This window comes from Syngnathus acus, chromosome 10 (assembly GCF_901709675.1).
Source record: "Syngnathus acus chromosome 10, fSynAcu1.2, whole genome shotgun sequence".
Taxonomy (NCBI): Eukaryota; Metazoa; Chordata; class Actinopteri; order Syngnathiformes; family Syngnathidae; genus Syngnathus; species Syngnathus acus.
In genome coordinates, this window is record NC_051095.1 from 6,865,196 (window position 1) to 6,882,661 (window position 17,466).

The window sequence follows — 17,466 nt, forward strand, 5'->3', positions numbered from 1 at the left end:
GTTATCGTTTGTGCAGAGGTTGCATAACATAAAATGAGTATTGACACACATTCTTTGAAGTGGATTCTAAAGAAATAAATACATAAAAAGCAATACATATATGTATATATATATTTATTTATATATGTGTCTACATGTGTACACATATGTCTGTGTGTGTGTGTGTACATATATATATATATATTAGATATATATGTTATATTATGTATACATATTAGAGTATTTTATATTATATATGTTATGTATACATATTAGAATATTGCAATGTCAACGTTTGGAATCGCACTCATAAAGACAGAACGTCCGTTTCGCTCCAGCGTGAGCGACATTGTCAGAATTCAAAGCCTTCAAACGAATGGCTCGCTTTGTGATCCGGCCCGCGGTCCGCACCTTTGACTGCCCTGTGCCTTTGCATCAGAGGACAAAGGCAAAGCTGAAGGCCTCGACTTCCCTCGGCCCCCCTCCAGCCACCCGCAAGTGTTTTTCACGGCAAGGTTGCATCATCGTCATGACTGCTGTTGGCAAAGTGATGGACTGCAAATCTCCATTCTCATGCTTGCTCGCCGCGGGAGTCATGCGTCCGCCGAGATCCTGACACAAACACACACCATTTGTTGCCTTTGTTTCGTCACGTATGCAGAGGTTTGGGCAGCCCTGATCCTTTTCAGGATTTTCCTGGAGGAATCATTGGTTGTTCATTTCAGTTCAATGTATCAGACACAGTGATCTTTGAGACGTGAAATGAAGTTGGCAGAAAGTGTGCAATGGAACAAAATGAAGTAGGCCGCTTGCGTGCATCCATTTGGCCAGAGAAAATCCTCCTTTGGCAGAAACAACAGCCTCGAGAGGCTCCCAGTGAGCGAGAGTCCCGATTCTGCTGGACGAGAACATGTGGACCATTCTTCTTTACATGAAATGGAGGGGCCGGACGGCCGGCCACTTGCAAGCTCTTCTCCTCTTTGCATCTCCTCTGAATTCAGAGCGGCAACGTGGGAGGCTCCAAACCACCGGCAAGCGACCTGAAAACAAAGATTGTTCGACGTCGTGGTTCAGGGCAAGGATACGAAAAAACAGCTAGCGCAGAGATTTCAGCTGTCACTGTCAGTGAGCGAGGAACATAGTGATGCTACTTAGTCAAAGTCTGCTTCATTGTCAATTTCTTCACATGCACACAAAGAAATCGAAATTACGTTCCCACTAGCCCACGGTGACAAGACATAGTCCACAATATACTCAAGGGAAATGTGCTTTCGGCAGTTTGCAAACATATTTTATTAAGGCTGCGCTAGACTCCTAATCACATCAATAGAATCTTCAGTAGTTGCATGATGGGCGCTAAGGAAAGTGAAGGCCACTGCATGAACTTATTTTCTACAAAGTGTTGATGTCCCAGACAGGGAGGACACCTCATTTGAACATCTCGAGGCCGGCGAGGAAGGAGAATAACATCTCGCCCTGGTGCTCGTACCTAACCGCCAGACACCTGCACTCAGCAGCAATAACACCCAGACGAGGAGGAGATGGCCATCGACCAATCATCACGCAATGTTTTGCCTGCTTGAATATTCATATTGTCTTTCTTTATAACTGGGCAACCCGGAAAAATGTGTTGTCTCTTGATGGTCACAAGAACACACCAATCTTAGTGTGAAGGACCCAGGCGCCTGTATTAGTTTGCTTTGTCAGGAATAAACAATTGGTAAATTCGGCCTAGTAATTGATCTACCGGTCTTCTCTTTGACAGAACGAACTTGCAAAATTGTCAGGTGCGCCAGGGTGTGGTTTAGGACAGTGGTCCCCAACCACCGGGCCGCGGACCGGTACCGGTCCGTGGGTCACTTGGTACCGGGCCGCGGAGCTGCACAGGAAAAAAAATCTTTTTTTTTTTTTCTTTTCATTGACGATCAATTCATTCAGGTTAAGACGCTCGTCCCGGTCACGTGACACGTTTCCCCAGTCGAGCCCGCAAAGCTAGCAAAAATGAGTAAGAATTTATTTTGAAAAATATATAAAATTTGGCGAATCTCTCCCAATTACATCTGTCGGTGCATCTGAAAAATAAGGACTCTTGACACAGGGCGCTCGTCTCGGTCACGTGACATGTCACCACAGTCAAGCCCGCGAGGCAAGCAAAAATGAGCAAGAAACAGAGAAGTTTGGAAAGCTTCTTCGGAAAGAGAAAAACGTCCAATGAGGACACTGAAGAAGAAGAGGCTACGACTTCTAAGAAAAGGAAAGCTGCATTTAAAAGAACATTTCTGGAGTCCTACTTAAAATATGGATTTATCGCCACAGGTGACTCTGACGCGCCAAGTGCACTCCGCATATGTGGCGAAGGGCTAGCTAACGAGGCAATGAAGCCTTCAGACCTGCTTCGGCACATGGAGACCAAGCATCTTGCATTTAAAGACAAACCTTAACCACTTCGGGTGTCATTGTCTCCGATTACGCCTAGATGGGAACGGCTCGTTTCTGAGAAAAGAGCTCGGTGCTCCCACTAATTCAACGTTTTATTTTTATGTGGTTTATATTCGTTTTTATGCCAGTCGTATCATTTTATTTCATCCTATTTATATATATAAATATTTAAGTAATAAATATATAAATATATTTATTTATATAAAGGCCGGTCCGCGAAAATATTTCTGACACGTAACCGGTCCGTGGTGCAAAAAAGGTTGGGGACCACTGGTTTAGGACATAGCAACTCTTGTGTTAAGTGTTGATCGCAATTTGGAGTCAGATCAATAACTCAAATTCGTACTAAACGTAAAATACTTGTAACAGCCAAAATCAATCAATCAATACATTTTAAATTATATATATATATATATATATATACACATATATATATATATACATTTTTTTTAAATTATTATTTTCTTTCTCAGTGTTTCTAACTCATACATTTGATTTAAATAAACTTGTTGATAGTCATGAGCTCCTTTTTATTTCAAATGAAATGGCATTTTAGTCATGGCTAGCTACATAATTGTACCCTAGTCATAACATTTTGGCCACAGCAGGGAGCCAACGAGTACATCTTTTTGTGACTCCAATGTACAATGTTTGTGGAAATGTTTGCGAGACATTAAGCCCCATAGTCGAGCCCTCCGCGAGTCTGTGTCTGGTACATACACCGCACACCACGTGGCCAGGGGAATCCAGGGAAAATCTTGCCTCGGGCAACAAATTGCTCAGGGCCGCCGCTGCTGCTCCGACGCGCTTCTTCACCTCTTTTCCACACTCTCCGTTGCTCTGGACCCCAAGTAATTCAAATCCTCTACCTTCTGCATCTCCACTGGCTGTAGCCTCACCATTCCACTTGGATCCCTCTCATTTACGCACATGTATTTCGTCTTCTTTCGCCTCTCGTCACTTGTTTCTCTCTCGCGTGAATTTGAAAGTTACAACTTCATTGTCCGACGATTTACTTCCTTTGAGCACGCCTTTCAAGTCAGGTCAATTTTGTCGATGTAGCAGATGTCGTCCCAGTCGGTCGGTATGGAATCCAGACAGCCGTTTTCAGTTTGGGCGTCACTTTGGTCGACTACTGTCGAGTTTCCCGAGCGCCCGTCCCAGGAGGCCGAGCTTTCCGAGCATCCCTCTGAGAAGGCCGAGTTTCCCGAGCGCCCGTCCCAGGAGGCCGAGCTTTCCGAGCATCCCTCTGAGAAGGCCGAGTTTCCCGAGCGCCCGTCCCAGGAGGCCGAGCTTTCCGAGCATCCCTCTGAGAAGGCCGCGTTTCCCGAGTGCCCGTCCTTGCCGCCACCCGGCGGCGACTTCCCGTGCTTGTCTTTGGACTTTCGCAGCATGCGCACCTGGAGGTAGGACACCAGAGATCACCAAACTGCCCTATTTTGCTGAACGTGACCATTCCTTTTCGCTACGATTGAGAAACATTGTATTGAATTGACGGAATACAGTTTTACACTATCTATCGAGCCCAAATCCAAACTCAGGTCATGCATTCCAAAGTAATGCTTCTCAAAAGAGTTTGTGTCAGGAGGCATGCGGGTGAGTAAACCTTGGGTCCAGCGGCGGAGATGATGATGTGCCCTGGAGGCTGCAGCCACGGCTCCCCGTCCACCTGCACGGGGAAAGCCTTCTTGAGCGCCACGCGCATGTAAGTTCCCTGGGCGATGCGAATGCCAGAACGCAGGCCGCTCTGCACCTGGCCCTGCGGAAAGAACGAAGATGTCCGTTGAGCTGCGACGGTTGCCGCGCGGCCCCCCGCCCACACGCACATCCGCTCACCATGTGAACCACTCCGGTGACGCCAACCGCTTCCAGCAGGCCGTCGTTCACGCTCGGCTTGCTGTAGCGGCAGTCCGCCTCTGAACCCCACAGGTCGGCACCAGAGCCCCAGCTGAGGACGTGCGAGGCACAGAGTGAGGTCATGGGGTTGCGGGGTACGTGCTCATCCTCACCTGGGAATATTGAGGAAGATGAGGCCCTCGATGTTGGGCAGCGCAACATTGCGTCCGTCCACATGCAGCTGCAGTTCCCTGTGCAGACTGCGGGTGGCGCTGATCTTCTGGAGGCCCACCTTGACATACACGCCCTTGTTGTGGAACCTGGCAGCCAATGGGCCCAAACCCCAAAAAAAGGCTGACGGGAACTGATCGCTTGGGGGCGGGCGGTGGTCACCGTTTGGAAAACACTTTTTTGGTGACGTGATGATTGCGCCGTACCTGCTGCTGAACTTCTCAGGGTCGTCTTCACGGGCTTGGTGGAAGTCCAGGCTGAGCTCGGCGTCGATGCCCACTCCGAGGTAATTGTTCATATGAACGATCTGCGACGATAAGGTTGACGCGGCAGTACGTTTGCAGCGAATGCTGTGCTTCGACACAAGCAGGCGGGCACACCTTGGGCGCTTCCAGGCGGCCGTCAGCGCTGTTCTCGGCTAGCTCCTGCGCATCCAGCAGGATGGTCCAGCGGTCCATCAGAACTTCGTCCGCTTCGTCCACACAGGCCAGCATGTGAGACGGGTCGTCGCCACTGTAGCCAGTGCCCCAGCGCAGGACACGGGACAGGTCGTTACCTTTAGGAGGAACGGTCGTATTTGAACGCCCAGTTTGTCCATGTGGACCACACAAGAGCTCATTTCGTGCACTCGCATACACCCACAGACGCAGAGACTCTGCACGACCTGTTCCGAGAGGCACGATGCCAACGGGCGGCTCCCGACAGACCAGCTGGTGTCGCAGCTCCTCCAGCACACTCAGCACCCAGCCCACTGTGCCGTCGCCCCCGCACGCCAACACCCGGAAGCTGGGAATATCCCGGAAGGTGTGGAGGCTGCGCACGCGCACGCAAAACCGTCAACTTGCAACTTGCTTCCCGTCTCAAATGTTAGGTTGATCACAATGCCGCCAATGAGTCACCCCGGCAGCGGTCCACCGTTGGAGAGGTCAAAGACTTGGTGTGGGTTGAGAAGCTTGCGGAAGGCGTACAGAAGCTCTTTGCCCTTCAGGCCGCCGCTCTTTGTGTTGACAAACACCAGCAGGGGCCGCACATCCTCACCCAGCTGGCTGAGCTGCAGTGGCACATCAACAGCGACAGCTGCACCCAGAAGTGTCGTTTGGATGTATACTGGCATTGGCATTTTGTTTGATTCGATTTTTTTTCTTCCCCCCCCAAATCAGAACTGACAGCTGATGAGACGGTCACTGCTCTGACCAAAGCATTGCCCCGCCCACGCCACCGAACGATGGGCTATTTCAATTATTTCTCCGGGTTTTCACGGTACTTTTGGAGGCAAGCGGCTGACGAACGTCATGGACCAACACAGTAACACATTGTTTTGCATTCTAAACACAGTGGATGTAACTTTAAAAAGATATTTTCAGCAATACCATCAATCAGTAGCAAACGACAAATCGACAGATTGATCCATTATCAAAATAAATGTTGGCTACATACATCCCTGACTTCTATGCTGGCAAATCGAGAGATTGATTATCAAAATAATGCTCGTCTCCATGCCTGACGGCAATGTTCTCAACAGACCAACATGGCTCATTGTATTTCCCATTTTTTGCCACTAGAGGCCCGCCGCTTTATTCAACACATGCGCGTCACTTTGCGCTCCCGCTTACTTCCAGGACATAAAAGATTCGTGTCGAAAAACAAATCCCAATATGCACAATACACCTAAATGAAAATGTTGAATAAAGTGGGGCACATGACTATACCTGGATCTCCGGGATGACGAGCGACGTGAGCGATTTCTCTTTGACGGTCACGTCTTTGGCCAACATGAACACGCGCTCAGCTTCGGAGAAGCACGACAACTGCAATGCCACCGCGCCTGACATACGCACACAACCACACGCGCGCGCACACACGGAACATGTAAGGGTGCTAACATTTACTATTGCGACAATCTCACCTTGGCTGGGGTACACATGGCTGATGTCCGCCAGGTGAGCTGCAGACAAGACAAAGTGATGCTGTCATGTCGGCGTCGTGGCGTGTACGTGCGTGCGCGCGTGCTCACTCTTGACGGCTAGCTGCTCCTGCAACAGCTGCCAGTACTGCTCTTTGGACAGCTGGGGGGGCAGCCCTCCGATCAGCAGCCTCACACGCACCGCTTGGTTCTGCCTCTCCACTACATAGAAACGAGTCCGGTTCATCTGCCGCAGAGACGTCTGGGAAACAAACGCGCAGACATGCAGAACATATCACATGACAGCCTACAGTTAGCAGAGCTATGCTAATGCAAACTGGTGTTGACACCCAATTTCAATCATGTCATATAATTGACCAAACCTCCTATGGCTGACATCTCATTGACATTTTTTCACTCACATCGTTACTTTTACCTTCACAAGTGAATAGAGGAAGACGATCCATGCTAATGCGATCTGTTGCTAATAGCAAAAAAGAATCACTCCACGACTGACCTTCCTGATGTCGTGCAGCTTAGCCAGAATGTTCTGTTGCGGCATCAGCGTTTGCTTCTGCACTGAGGACACAGAGGCCATGACCTTTAGTGTGCTTTGTACCTGGAGATGAGCCAGCGGTCAGGCGTCACTGACCTTGTTTGCTGCTCATGACCACTTCAAGAAGGTCCCATTGTGTTGTGTCATCTTTCTGTAAAACACAGCGGAACCTTGATGTTATCACGTGACAGCGGCCTTCTTGTCGCAAAAGGTTCTAGGTTGAAAACGCCTACTTGAAGCTTCAGCTGCTCCAGGGCCTCGGCGAGGACGGACGCAGCCGTGCTGTCCTCGGACACGGACACACTGACGTGATCCGGTCCAGAACTGGAACGCACACAGGCAGTCATTGACTTCCTGTTGTCAGAGGGCGGCGAGCGCGCCCGGCGCCTTGAAAAAGAAGCAGCCTGACCTGCCGCTTCCGTCATACACTCTGATGACCTCGGCACGGCCACCTTTGGCCCTTAGCATCCAGGAGTCGCCACCGCCCTTCAGTGAGCCGCTGTTACGATTCAAGATGTCGCCGCTATGGACGCGCTCAAGTCCGCCCACCTCCTGCAGCTGGACATCTTGAGGGTCATCTGGCAGGTAGAAGGCCCGCAACGCCGCCTCCTGCGCCGTAAAGCCCATATATACGTGACTGAAATGTTCAGTGACGCGTGACTGAAATGTCACTGAGCATGTGACTGGTATGTTAAAATGACATCTAACTGACACACATTTCACAACACTTGACTGCGGCGCTTCCTACCAGAACTTCCTGGTTCTTGGTGGCTCTGACGATGGGGACGAGACGAAAGTGACCACGCCTGAGGGCGTCGTCGCCATCATAGACCTTAAGAAACTGTTTGCCTGTACCGCAAATCCTACATCAATTAACATTGTTGCATATTCCATGCGGACATTAAGCCGCAAGTGCGGCCGGGCAACTACTGACCGTGCTCGGCCGCTGCTGGCTGACCATCTTTAGAGGCTACGTTGGTCACGTCATCGCTGTCATCTGTGTGAGATGTCATGAAGCTTGACTGAACAATATTACAATGAAGACAAAGGTGTCAAATTTTGGCCGTAATTCTGTTTTCCCTGCTTCTGAGTCGGAGACTTCATGGCTAGTTAGGATCACGACAAATCTTGTGTGCAACGCAACGTCAAGTGACATTTAAAGAGCCACGCTTCATGCCTTCATTTCGCCATCTGCCGCCCTCCACGATGCGAAAGCAGTGGTGCTTGCTGAAGTTTCTGGATTGGAGGCGCACACAGGCGGGATGAAGCATCATGAGGCGCAGACGGCCCAGGGTGCACACCGGCGCCACCCTGAGGTGGCAGGCTGCGTGACACTGTGAGGGTAAAAAAACAAAACAAAAAAAACAACAGCGTCTACCGACAAAGAGCAACGATACTCTGGACTTAAGTACTTGATGACTTCAACCCATTGGCACAACTTTGGAAAGGCGTTTCATACCGTAACACCGCACCACTCGCACCTCATCCCCGCCAGCCCGTCTGACGAACTGCAGGAGCGTCGGCACAGATGGCAGCGTGAGCTCGACGCCAGGTTGCCCTCCCGCCAGTGGTGCTGAAACATGCCCTGCTGGAATACACCAAATAAGTGGGCGGAGAGCTCTCGTTGCCCAAATGAAACACAGACGTGGGGCTTTTGTCGCCAGTGCTGGGAGTTGCCCCGGTGAGCGGCGGTCACTGACCTGCTGCCGAGTGCCATCTACGTGACAAAAGCGACAGTCGGCACACGTAAAGGCGGCGCAGTCGGCGTGCACATGCAGCTCGCACACTGAAAGCCGAAGGATAGCATCTCTTGTTAGCAAGTGCCCTTAGCATCCAGGACAAACAAATATGTTGAGGTGGAACAATTCATCAAATTATTGACAATTAGTGGCGGATCAAGACAGTTTTACCTAGGTTGGCAGGAGGTTCAGCCACCCACGCCCCCACAAACATACTAAATTCCATTCATTTTCCACCGCTTATCCCGAGTTGGGTCACGAGGGCAGCTCGGAAGGTCAAACTTCCCTTTCTCGAGCCACTTTCATCCCTGGAGGATCACAAGGCCTTCCCAGGCCAACCGAGAGAAATAGTCTCTCCAGCGTGTCCTGGGTCGTCCCCCGGGTCCTTCTTCCGGTGGGACAATACCTCACCAGCGTGGTGGCAATACAATCTATTCGTTGTAACCACCGTAAGAGGTCTTTTAAGTCGGGCTTCATCCAGCCTATGTTTGCCATGGGTGACCCTGAACTTAGCTCGAAGGATCACTCCACCACGACTCATGAAAAGAAGTACTAGATTCATCAAGTCATTAATTGATGAATAGTTGCAGCTCTTTTTTTCTCTCACAACCCCCTGTGCACCCACCCCCTGGCTGCAGAGCCACTCGCATCAGGCTGACCTTCACAACGAAGAGCATTATTTCCCTCCGTCTGCTTCCTGCACACGCAGCATATGCGCCTCTTGTGAGTGTCCGGACCAAAGCAGTGAGCCACGGGAACCTGTAAAGGGGTAGCGTGGACACGGAGGTGGCATCATCATGTGATGTCACTACAATGACAATAATTTGCTACTGACCCGTACTGCAGAGGGCGTCATGCTGGAGCATAGCGAGCGAAGTCTCTTCAGACATTTCTCGTGACACATCAAGTTACACGCTGATGACAAGAAAAAAAAGAGAACATACAGTTTGTATCATCATAGAAGTAAATGACAGCTTTAAAACAGTCTACACCTACCAGAACAGAGCACAATGTCACCATATTTTAATCAAAACACCAAGTGTCATGGCAACACAAGGTGCATTTCAAATGCAACAGGCATATTGCCATGGCAACCGAAGACATTTAAAATAACACAGATTGCCATGGCAACACCCCATTTAAAACAACACAAACCACCATGACAACAGACATATTTAGATTAACACATTCTGACACGGCAACACAGGAAACATTAAGGACACATTAACTGCAACAGGTAATGCACATTTTGAAACCACCCATGTTCCCATGGCAACATATATTTGAAGCCCAACATACGTATTGCTGTCACTATGCCAACAGAGTCGAGGGTCATTATGCAAGTGACAGCTTCAACAATCAATTTGTATCATGTGAAAAAAAGATACACACACACACACACACACACACACACACACACACACACACACACACACACACACACACACACACACACACACACACACACACACACACACACACACACACACACACACACACACACACACACACACACACACACTCAAAGACTTCTGTTTCCATGACGACCAGAAGAAGTGCATGAGAACTGCTTCTCACATAGAGAAACACACTTTCACCTTCTGCTCCTCCTATGAAGACAGGTATATGATAGAAAACGCATGCAGAACGTGTGAGTTACCAATTACAATGTGAAAAAATTGTCCAACTGATATTTAAAGGGGCAGTTGGAACATGAATGCAGATGCTGAAGACGTAATTATAGGAGAGACATCTGAAGGCATTGATAGACTCCGTTAGAAGCTTTGTCCGTATGAGCGGACGGCCATTTGTAGCAAGCGGCCACCACACAAGCGAGTAATATGGATAAAAAAAAAAAAGGGGGAAAAAAAGATTGTATTTTTGTAAATGTCTTTCTTATCGTGAATAAATGTTTTGAAAGGTTGCTGTTTGAACATATAATCAATTGGCCCCTTGGCTTTACTGTTTACTTCATGTTGCTCATTGTTAAATATTGTTAATTTGTGTTTTTAGCAAGCTTTACAATAATAAATTGGATTAAGATGAAGTCATAACAATCTCAATATTTATTAAAGCCGTGGGGACGTTGGGAAGAATTCGGCACATTTTCACTGCTTTGAAAGAGTCATAACATTCTCAATATTCATTAAAAGAAAATCATTCAGGTCATTGAGATCAACTTTCAAAAATCTGCTTGACAATGTCACACAATTCATTTTTGACATTTTACACTCATTACCAAAGAGGACATCGAAACACACTATAATAAAACATTTAGAGGGGACATCTTCCTTGACAGCCAACATAACACCCGTTTTAGGACAACGGGGAGCAATTAGAAGACTTTAGGAGGGACCTTTGAAAAAACCGTGAAGACAGTCAAGGCATTTGAGAAATGTGTAAACTGGTTGTGGCGGTCTGTCTTCGGCATGTTGTGCTGTACCTTCACACAGGAAGCCCAGCAGCCCCCACAGGAAGTCGCTGCAGTGGTGGCAGAAGGTGGGCTTGGTGAGCGTCACCCTCTTGAAGCTGTGACCCAAAGCCCCAGGCTCCTGCTGGCGTTTCTCGGGCCGCAGTGGACTCGCCGTCGCGCTCCAGCTGCCGTCCGCAGCTTCCGCTCGAGCCGGGCTGCCGTCCGCCATGGATCGACTAACCACGTCACGTCATGCGCGACGCTTTTAAAAAACAAAATAAATGTCCGTGGCCATCACGTTCGAAGCCAACAGTCCAACACGAGCAATTTTGGGTCCACAAGGGGATTCTTTTGGATCGACCTGCGACGTCGCGTGCCGCCGGCGTGAGTCCCGCCCTGTTTGCTTCACACTCACGCGCGCGCTACTGGGTCTCCGGCACGCGCGGCGTATGGTGTCACTTCAAGAATTCAGTCGTGGTCACGTAATGTAATGCGCGTGCACGCGGCCGGCGTTCATTACGGCGCACGCGTAAGTTAACAAGTGGAAAACGAGCTGGTACTTTCGCCTTCTTTGCAGTGTTGAAAGAGACGTTAAAATACGTTACGTTCTTCCTCCTTTTCCTCATTATTTCCAACTTGAGGTATTTTGCCACTTTTCTTCGTCGTCTTTAGCACATTACGTACTGGTACACATCTTGTGGCACCAGACGCGGTAAAATGACGTCACTTAAGACTATTTGCTTTTTTGATTTTGTCTCGAGCGCTGAAATGAAGTTAGGAGACATTGCCACCAGATGTCAGTGTTCGTCCGCAAGTATGAAATCTGACCAGGGGCCCGATTTGGCCCGCGGGCCGGACTTTAAGCAAAATCTTTGGAACTTTTCTTAAGGCAGACCAAGAAAACGTATAATTGTGGCAAATTAGAAATTTCCATTGTTGTTCTTCCTCAGATATTTGCTCTTGTGCCACGCTGCTTACTGTTTTTCTTTTCTGGTTTGTGTGGAATATGAACGTCTTGCAAGGGCGGCTCTATCACTAGGCAGACTTGGCCATTTTAAAAAACATATATATATACACTATAGATATATTCTAAGTTGTTCTAACTCACATAAATGCATATTTTGATATAATTTAAAAGGCATCCTCTATTTTGTAGGCTTTAACAACTCTATGTTTGGGGCATCACAACAAACACCCTCCAGCTGTCTTTTGGTTTAGCCCAGCAGAAGATTCTGGCACGTTGCAGCAGCTGTCAGCGCTGTTTAAGGCAAAGGGGGCACGAAGGCTGTGGACAACACGTCTTTGCATTATTATGTCAACGAGTCGGCACCAGTACATTTTAATTTGAATCCAATGTATAATGTTTGTGAAAATGTCCGCGTGGTGCACACCACAGCCTCTGTGCTCAATATCCAGAAATTAATTGCGGTCTCAGGACAAAAGGATACAACAGATACCCCATTGATGGAGATGCGCACAGTCACTCGATCTTTCAGCTTGCACGGTTCATGCCGAAATATCCTCTCGCGCAAATGGCTGTTGATGGACTTGAGTGGCAGGATTAACTTTCCTAGCATGGGACAGCTCATCAGAATTGTCACAGAAGAGATCTTTGGTGTGTAGTGTGCTACCGTAGTGTGCTACCACAGTGTGCTGAAAGCCACGTTCTTAGATTGAACCAGTCTTCTGGAAATTTGCCTTTTTGCGCCAGTGCCGAAGACACGCGAGATGGGTGCCAATCGAGTTACTGTAGAACGACAGATTGTCTCCTGTCTGGATGTTTACCAATTGTCTAAACGTGCTACGTTACAGCTTAGGCCTCAGTTGTGAGCGTTTCTTCGGCGACCTGTGCCACTTCCGACCTGCTAACGTGCAACTCGACCATACTGGTGAAGTACTCTGCTGCCATCTATAGATTCAAACACACTTCCAGAGCCAACCAGGATAATTGTGTCACGTAGCAGTAGCACACATAGCGAGTAAGGTACTGCCGCAGTAGTAGAACAATGGCCTTGGCTGCAATTGGTTGACATTTGAAAATGTTACTAGCAGAACAGCGGCACACAGTTCAACCCATGCCCCCACAGGACGGGAGCTGCAGTTGTCCTCGTAGGCCACAAGTGGCAGCAGTCAAAAAATCCACCTGACCAGTGTGACGACGCAACCGTTGTACGAGTGAGTGTGGACTTTGTGTGCCAGCTGGAACTAAAAGGTAAAAGGAGGGCAAAGGTAGTGGGGGAAAAAAAACATTGCGATGAAGGGCTTTCCATGGGCCGTTTGGCGGTCGCGGTCACGTCAGGAGTCGTTGGGGAGGCCAAAGAGTTTGACGGTTCCCGCCTCGCGGCTGTTGTCGTATTTGTCGTCTTTGTCGTCGCAGGAGTAGGCCAGCAGGTGGCGCTTGGGGTGCCAGGCCACCGTGAATGTAGGCGAGCACTGCACCTCCCACAGCTTCGCGCCTGTCCAACGCACACACGCACACACACTCTCAATTTAAACATCACATTTTCCGCACGTTGCAAAGCAAGGCCTAAACTTTTATCCAGGGCCCATGGCGATAATTGACGGTCGAGGGCAGGGCTGGACCAATTATCGGCGTTTCGACAAGCCGGGTTTAACACGCCAGTCGGCTGCAAAAAAACGCTAGGCTAGCAAACATTCAGTCGAAAAAACAGGACGTTTGTGTTTTATACGTTTTAGATAAGGCTTCAACAAAGAACCAATAAAAATTGATGAGCAAAAGTGGACTTCTTGTGTCACAGAAGAAGAAGTTAGCGTTAGCACGTCTGCTTGGGGTGATATACCAACCTGTTTCCACCTCGGCGATGTCAATGAAGTGGTCCTCGGACGCTGACGCCAGCATCTTGCCGTCGTGACTGAAGCTCAGTGTCCTCACGGGCCAGTCTAACCTGCCATCACGTTTGGAAACGCAACTACATTACAAATCACACTCACTATTACTTGAGGTTACAGGACAAAAGCAAGATCACGTTCCACCGCATCACCGTGGGTTAAATGATGCAAGATTGCTCTGGATTATGTCAGCAATTCTGGATGACACTTGTTCAATTACATCTGAATACATTTCAACATGTGAGATTACCTAACGGTCCGAGAATACGTCAGTCATCTTACATTAGTTCAATACATTTACATTTGGTTTTCTGGATTTCTTCTTTGTCATACACGTTTGAGACAAAATTGTGGATTTAAAATGGAATAAAGATATTGAAATTAATTCAACATTCATGGATGCATTTGTTCGGAATCCGTCACTCTGCCGTCCTCTGTTCCATGAGTCATAATGGAGCGTACCAACCCACCTGGAAAAGCAGCGCACGCAGACCAACTCGCTCAAGTCCCAGAGGCTGACCAGCGCGTCATTGCTGCCCGTGGCAAAGTATTTGCCCGTCGGGTCGAATTTGATGCAGATGCAGTTGGATGGGTGCGCGTTGATGGACTGAATGGTCTTCAACTCGGGGTAGCTGCAACGACAGAGCGTCAAGAGGCAAGTCTGACCGACGGACTGGCCGACCGAGTCTCGTTTGTGCCAATCACCTGAGGATGTTGATGCAGCCGTTGCCGTTGGTGAGGAAGAACATGTCGTTGTCGTTGTTCCAGGAGATCTCGTTCACCTCGAACTTGAACTTCTCCTCGGCTTTGGTCTTGTGTGTCTTGGCGTCTATGAAGGTGACCACGTCTTCCTTGTTGCCCACAGCGACCGTCTGACCGTCCGGACTCCAACAGATGTTGAGGTTCTCACCTGTGGTAGGGGGAGAAGTTTTTTTTTTCATGGACATAACTGTCAACGTGTGCTGGTAAGGGGGGGGTGTTAGGGTTAGGGTTAAGTCTGACTTATGGTCAAGAACCAAGTCCAGCCGACCGAGTGGGCCCACGGCCTCTTTGCGTGTGTGTGGGTTGTTTTTTTTCCCCGTGTCTTCAACTGAAAGTTAGAATCACAATAGTGCTGGCACAAACAATTATTTTGCTCAACGACTTCCCACACAGACATGATTATTTTTGCTCCAAGTTGACGAATCAGATCATTGGTAAAGTTCAAGTTAGGGTTCAACAGAAACTTCATATTGTGCTTTTGTATTGCTGTCGCTTTTGCCAACCTTTGGTGTTGACAACTGCCGTACACTTGGTGGTGCGCACGTCCCAGATTCTGACACTCTTGTCGCCCGACGCAGTCACAAAGAGGTCCGGGTTGCTGGGATGCCAGCACAGCTGATCCACGCTGTCGCTGTGCCCACGGTAGTTGTTTTCCTTCACCTGTACAAACAAACGCGCGACATGACGGAGCCTTTGCGTGCTTATCGGCGTCATCGACTCAGTGGGCTACAATTCCTACAGTGGTGGAAAACATGCGTCAAAAAACTCCATTCTAAATAGTCAGCTGACAGCAAGACCTTTGTCTGTCGACGCACACGGCACTCGACGGAATGATTTCTGATGCGATTGCTTGATCGGTTGATGGGATTTCTATTGATTTCGCAGTATCTATATGGCAATCGAGAACTGTTTGTCATTTGCAATGTCGTTCTGGTGCAGTCGGCGGACTGCAGCAAATTGGCGGACTGACTGATTAAAGAAGCACTCAACAGGGATACGGAAAGAAAAATGGGGTTGGATTCCAGATGAGTCCTGCATGGCCAAATTTCAGTCATAAATTAGGGTTTCAAGTCAACATGTGGGTTTAGGTCTAGGATTTGGGTTTAAAACCAGGGTCAGGCCATCAAACCAGGGCTTCAAATGTGATTCAGGGTTTCAAATTTGGCTTTATAACAATGTTGTGGTTTTAAAGCAGGGTGCAGCGATAGGTTTAAAGCAAAGCTAACTAAATGTGAGGATTCCAAGCCAATATGTAGGGTTTTCAATAGGGATCCAAGGCTGGGTTGTGAGTTTCAAACACGGTTGAAGTTTAAAATGTAAGGTGAAATAATTTGTCTGCACAGAATATAAATTGATGCCTGTATTTATGATTACGTCATGCCGGTGTTACGCTTCAACTCGCTTCCATGTTAATGGGCTCCCCCAATGCTGTTGCGGCCGTTAGGGCAAAGCCAGTTGCGTCATCTTACGTTTAATTCTTGGCTGTGCAAATGTATCTTTTCAGCGGTGAAACCTTCCTTTGGCCCGTTTCTTATATATCTGAAAAGTATCCACTGTGAGGATGTCGTGAAGCCTGGCCACTTGACCATGTCAAGTTGCTTCGGAGGAGCCAGTTAACACGGGCGTGTATACATCCTAGGCACCAGGTCAACTCGTAGCCTCGCTGGGTAAATTGGTTTTAATTATGAATTTGTAATTTGTCACATTCCGAGTAAGGGTATTGCAGCATAGCAGTTAAGTGACCGGCTCTTCGGTGGTTCTTTATTACTTTGCATCAGGGGTTCGAACCCCGCTTTCTACGATATTTTTACATTTTTTGCTTTCCCAATTTCGCACAGCCAATCGAAAATGAAAACGGGACGTTTTGTTCCACGTGTTTATTGAGGATTTGAACAGTTTTGCAGTCTGACCATTTCCATGTTGCTTGTGACGAACGAATCTGCTGTCACGAAACACAAGATTACTGAACTGGCTTTAGCCAGTTAATATGGAAGCGAGTCGTACCGTAACACCGGAAAAATTAACGTATGGACTACGACTAGTTAAAGAAATTTATTCCTCTTGTCACTAGTTTTAAAATATGTCAAACATTTTAGGCAAGTAAATTCACCATAGCCAATGATAAATATGACGGCCATAAATATAAACGTTTCAGTAAGTAGTGTCTGGTCTGGTTTTGGTTGCTTTCATTGAGCCCGACACGGTGGCCGAGGCCAAACTCACCAGTCTGTCTTTTTCCAGGACAAAAACGCTGGCGGTCTTGTCGACAGACCCCGACGCCAGTCTCCTGCCATCGCAGCTCCACGCCACCGAGTGGATTTTGACTGAATGCGCTGGGAACTCGCGACTTTTGTTGTTCGTTTTGAAAGTCTCCTGCATCGTTTGAAAGTAGCGCGACGCCATTTTAGTCTACGGTAGAGGAAACAGGAAGTGGTGACAGTGTTCGAGTGGCATTTAAAGTTTGAGCACCCCCTGACGCAGCGGAGAGTCAACGCATACATCCTCAGCACTGGCAACAAATTCTCATTATGACTTCATTAACATGTATCCTTCTGTTTGTTGTACAAAAGAGTATTAACAACATCTTGATCTGTTTCATATAGTTTTATTTTTAGTCGATCTGTTTATCCACCCACTTAAAAGTAATAATTTTTAACAGAACGATTGTTTAATCAATCGACTTGTACTTATCTGACTTGATTTTTTTTACTACTACTACTACTACCGCTATCATCTATCAGTTGTTTTTTATTATCGT

At 48.0% G+C, this 17,466-nt stretch overlaps 2 protein-coding genes and 1 long non-coding RNA gene across 8 annotated transcripts; 1 reads left to right on the plus strand and 2 right to left on the minus strand.

Annotated features, from left to right (window-relative positions):
• Positions 1-2,869: 2,869 nt before the first annotated feature.
• Positions 2,870-11,817, minus strand: LOC119129668 (diacylglycerol kinase theta-like). Of its 6 annotated transcripts, XM_037263035.1 has the most exons (25): positions 11,127-11,816; positions 9,519-9,598; positions 9,343-9,442; positions 8,645-8,730; positions 8,404-8,532; positions 8,116-8,278; positions 7,879-7,968; positions 7,693-7,793; positions 7,354-7,553; positions 7,178-7,268; positions 7,041-7,095; positions 6,906-6,967; positions 6,500-6,650; positions 6,392-6,430; positions 6,195-6,310; positions 5,385-5,536; positions 5,150-5,298; positions 4,866-5,041; positions 4,692-4,792; positions 4,428-4,574; positions 4,255-4,366; positions 4,025-4,177; positions 3,691-3,818; positions 3,477-3,660; positions 2,870-3,347 (listed from the first exon to the last, which is right to left on the minus strand). In XM_037263035.1, exons 1-25 carry the CDS (start codon positions 11,323-11,325, stop codon positions 3,231-3,233), a joined length of 3,081 nt encoding a protein of 1,026 aa, XP_037118930.1. In that variant the 5' UTR covers positions 11,326-11,816; the 3' UTR covers positions 2,870-3,230. The 6 variants fall into 6 exon arrangements, 5 of the variants coding, with proteins under 5 accessions (XP_037118930.1, XP_037118929.1, XP_037118928.1 ...); XM_037263034.1 differs by having other exon boundaries at positions 3,477-3,818; positions 8,404-8,529; XM_037263033.1 differs by having other exon boundaries at positions 3,477-3,818; positions 7,879-7,966; positions 8,114-8,278.
• A 39-nt stretch (positions 11,818-11,856) lies between these two features.
• On the plus strand, positions 11,857-12,701 carry LOC119129673. Its single transcript, XR_005099295.1, has 2 exons — positions 11,857-11,910; positions 12,253-12,701. It is a non-coding gene; the product is annotated as an uncharacterized LOC119129673 (long non-coding RNA).
• A 117-nt stretch (positions 12,702-12,818) lies between these two features.
• Positions 12,819-17,150, minus strand: thoc3 (THO complex 3). The gene is made up of 6 exons (XM_037263042.1): positions 16,932-17,150; positions 15,212-15,368; positions 14,652-14,856; positions 14,417-14,578; positions 13,902-14,002; positions 12,819-13,552 (listed from the first exon to the last, which is right to left on the minus strand). The coding sequence occupies exons 1-6, from the start codon at positions 17,109-17,111 to the stop codon at positions 13,392-13,394; spliced, it is 966 nt and encodes a 321-aa protein (XP_037118937.1). The 5' UTR covers positions 17,112-17,150; the 3' UTR covers positions 12,819-13,391.
• Between the last annotated feature and the right edge of the window lie 316 nt (positions 17,151-17,466).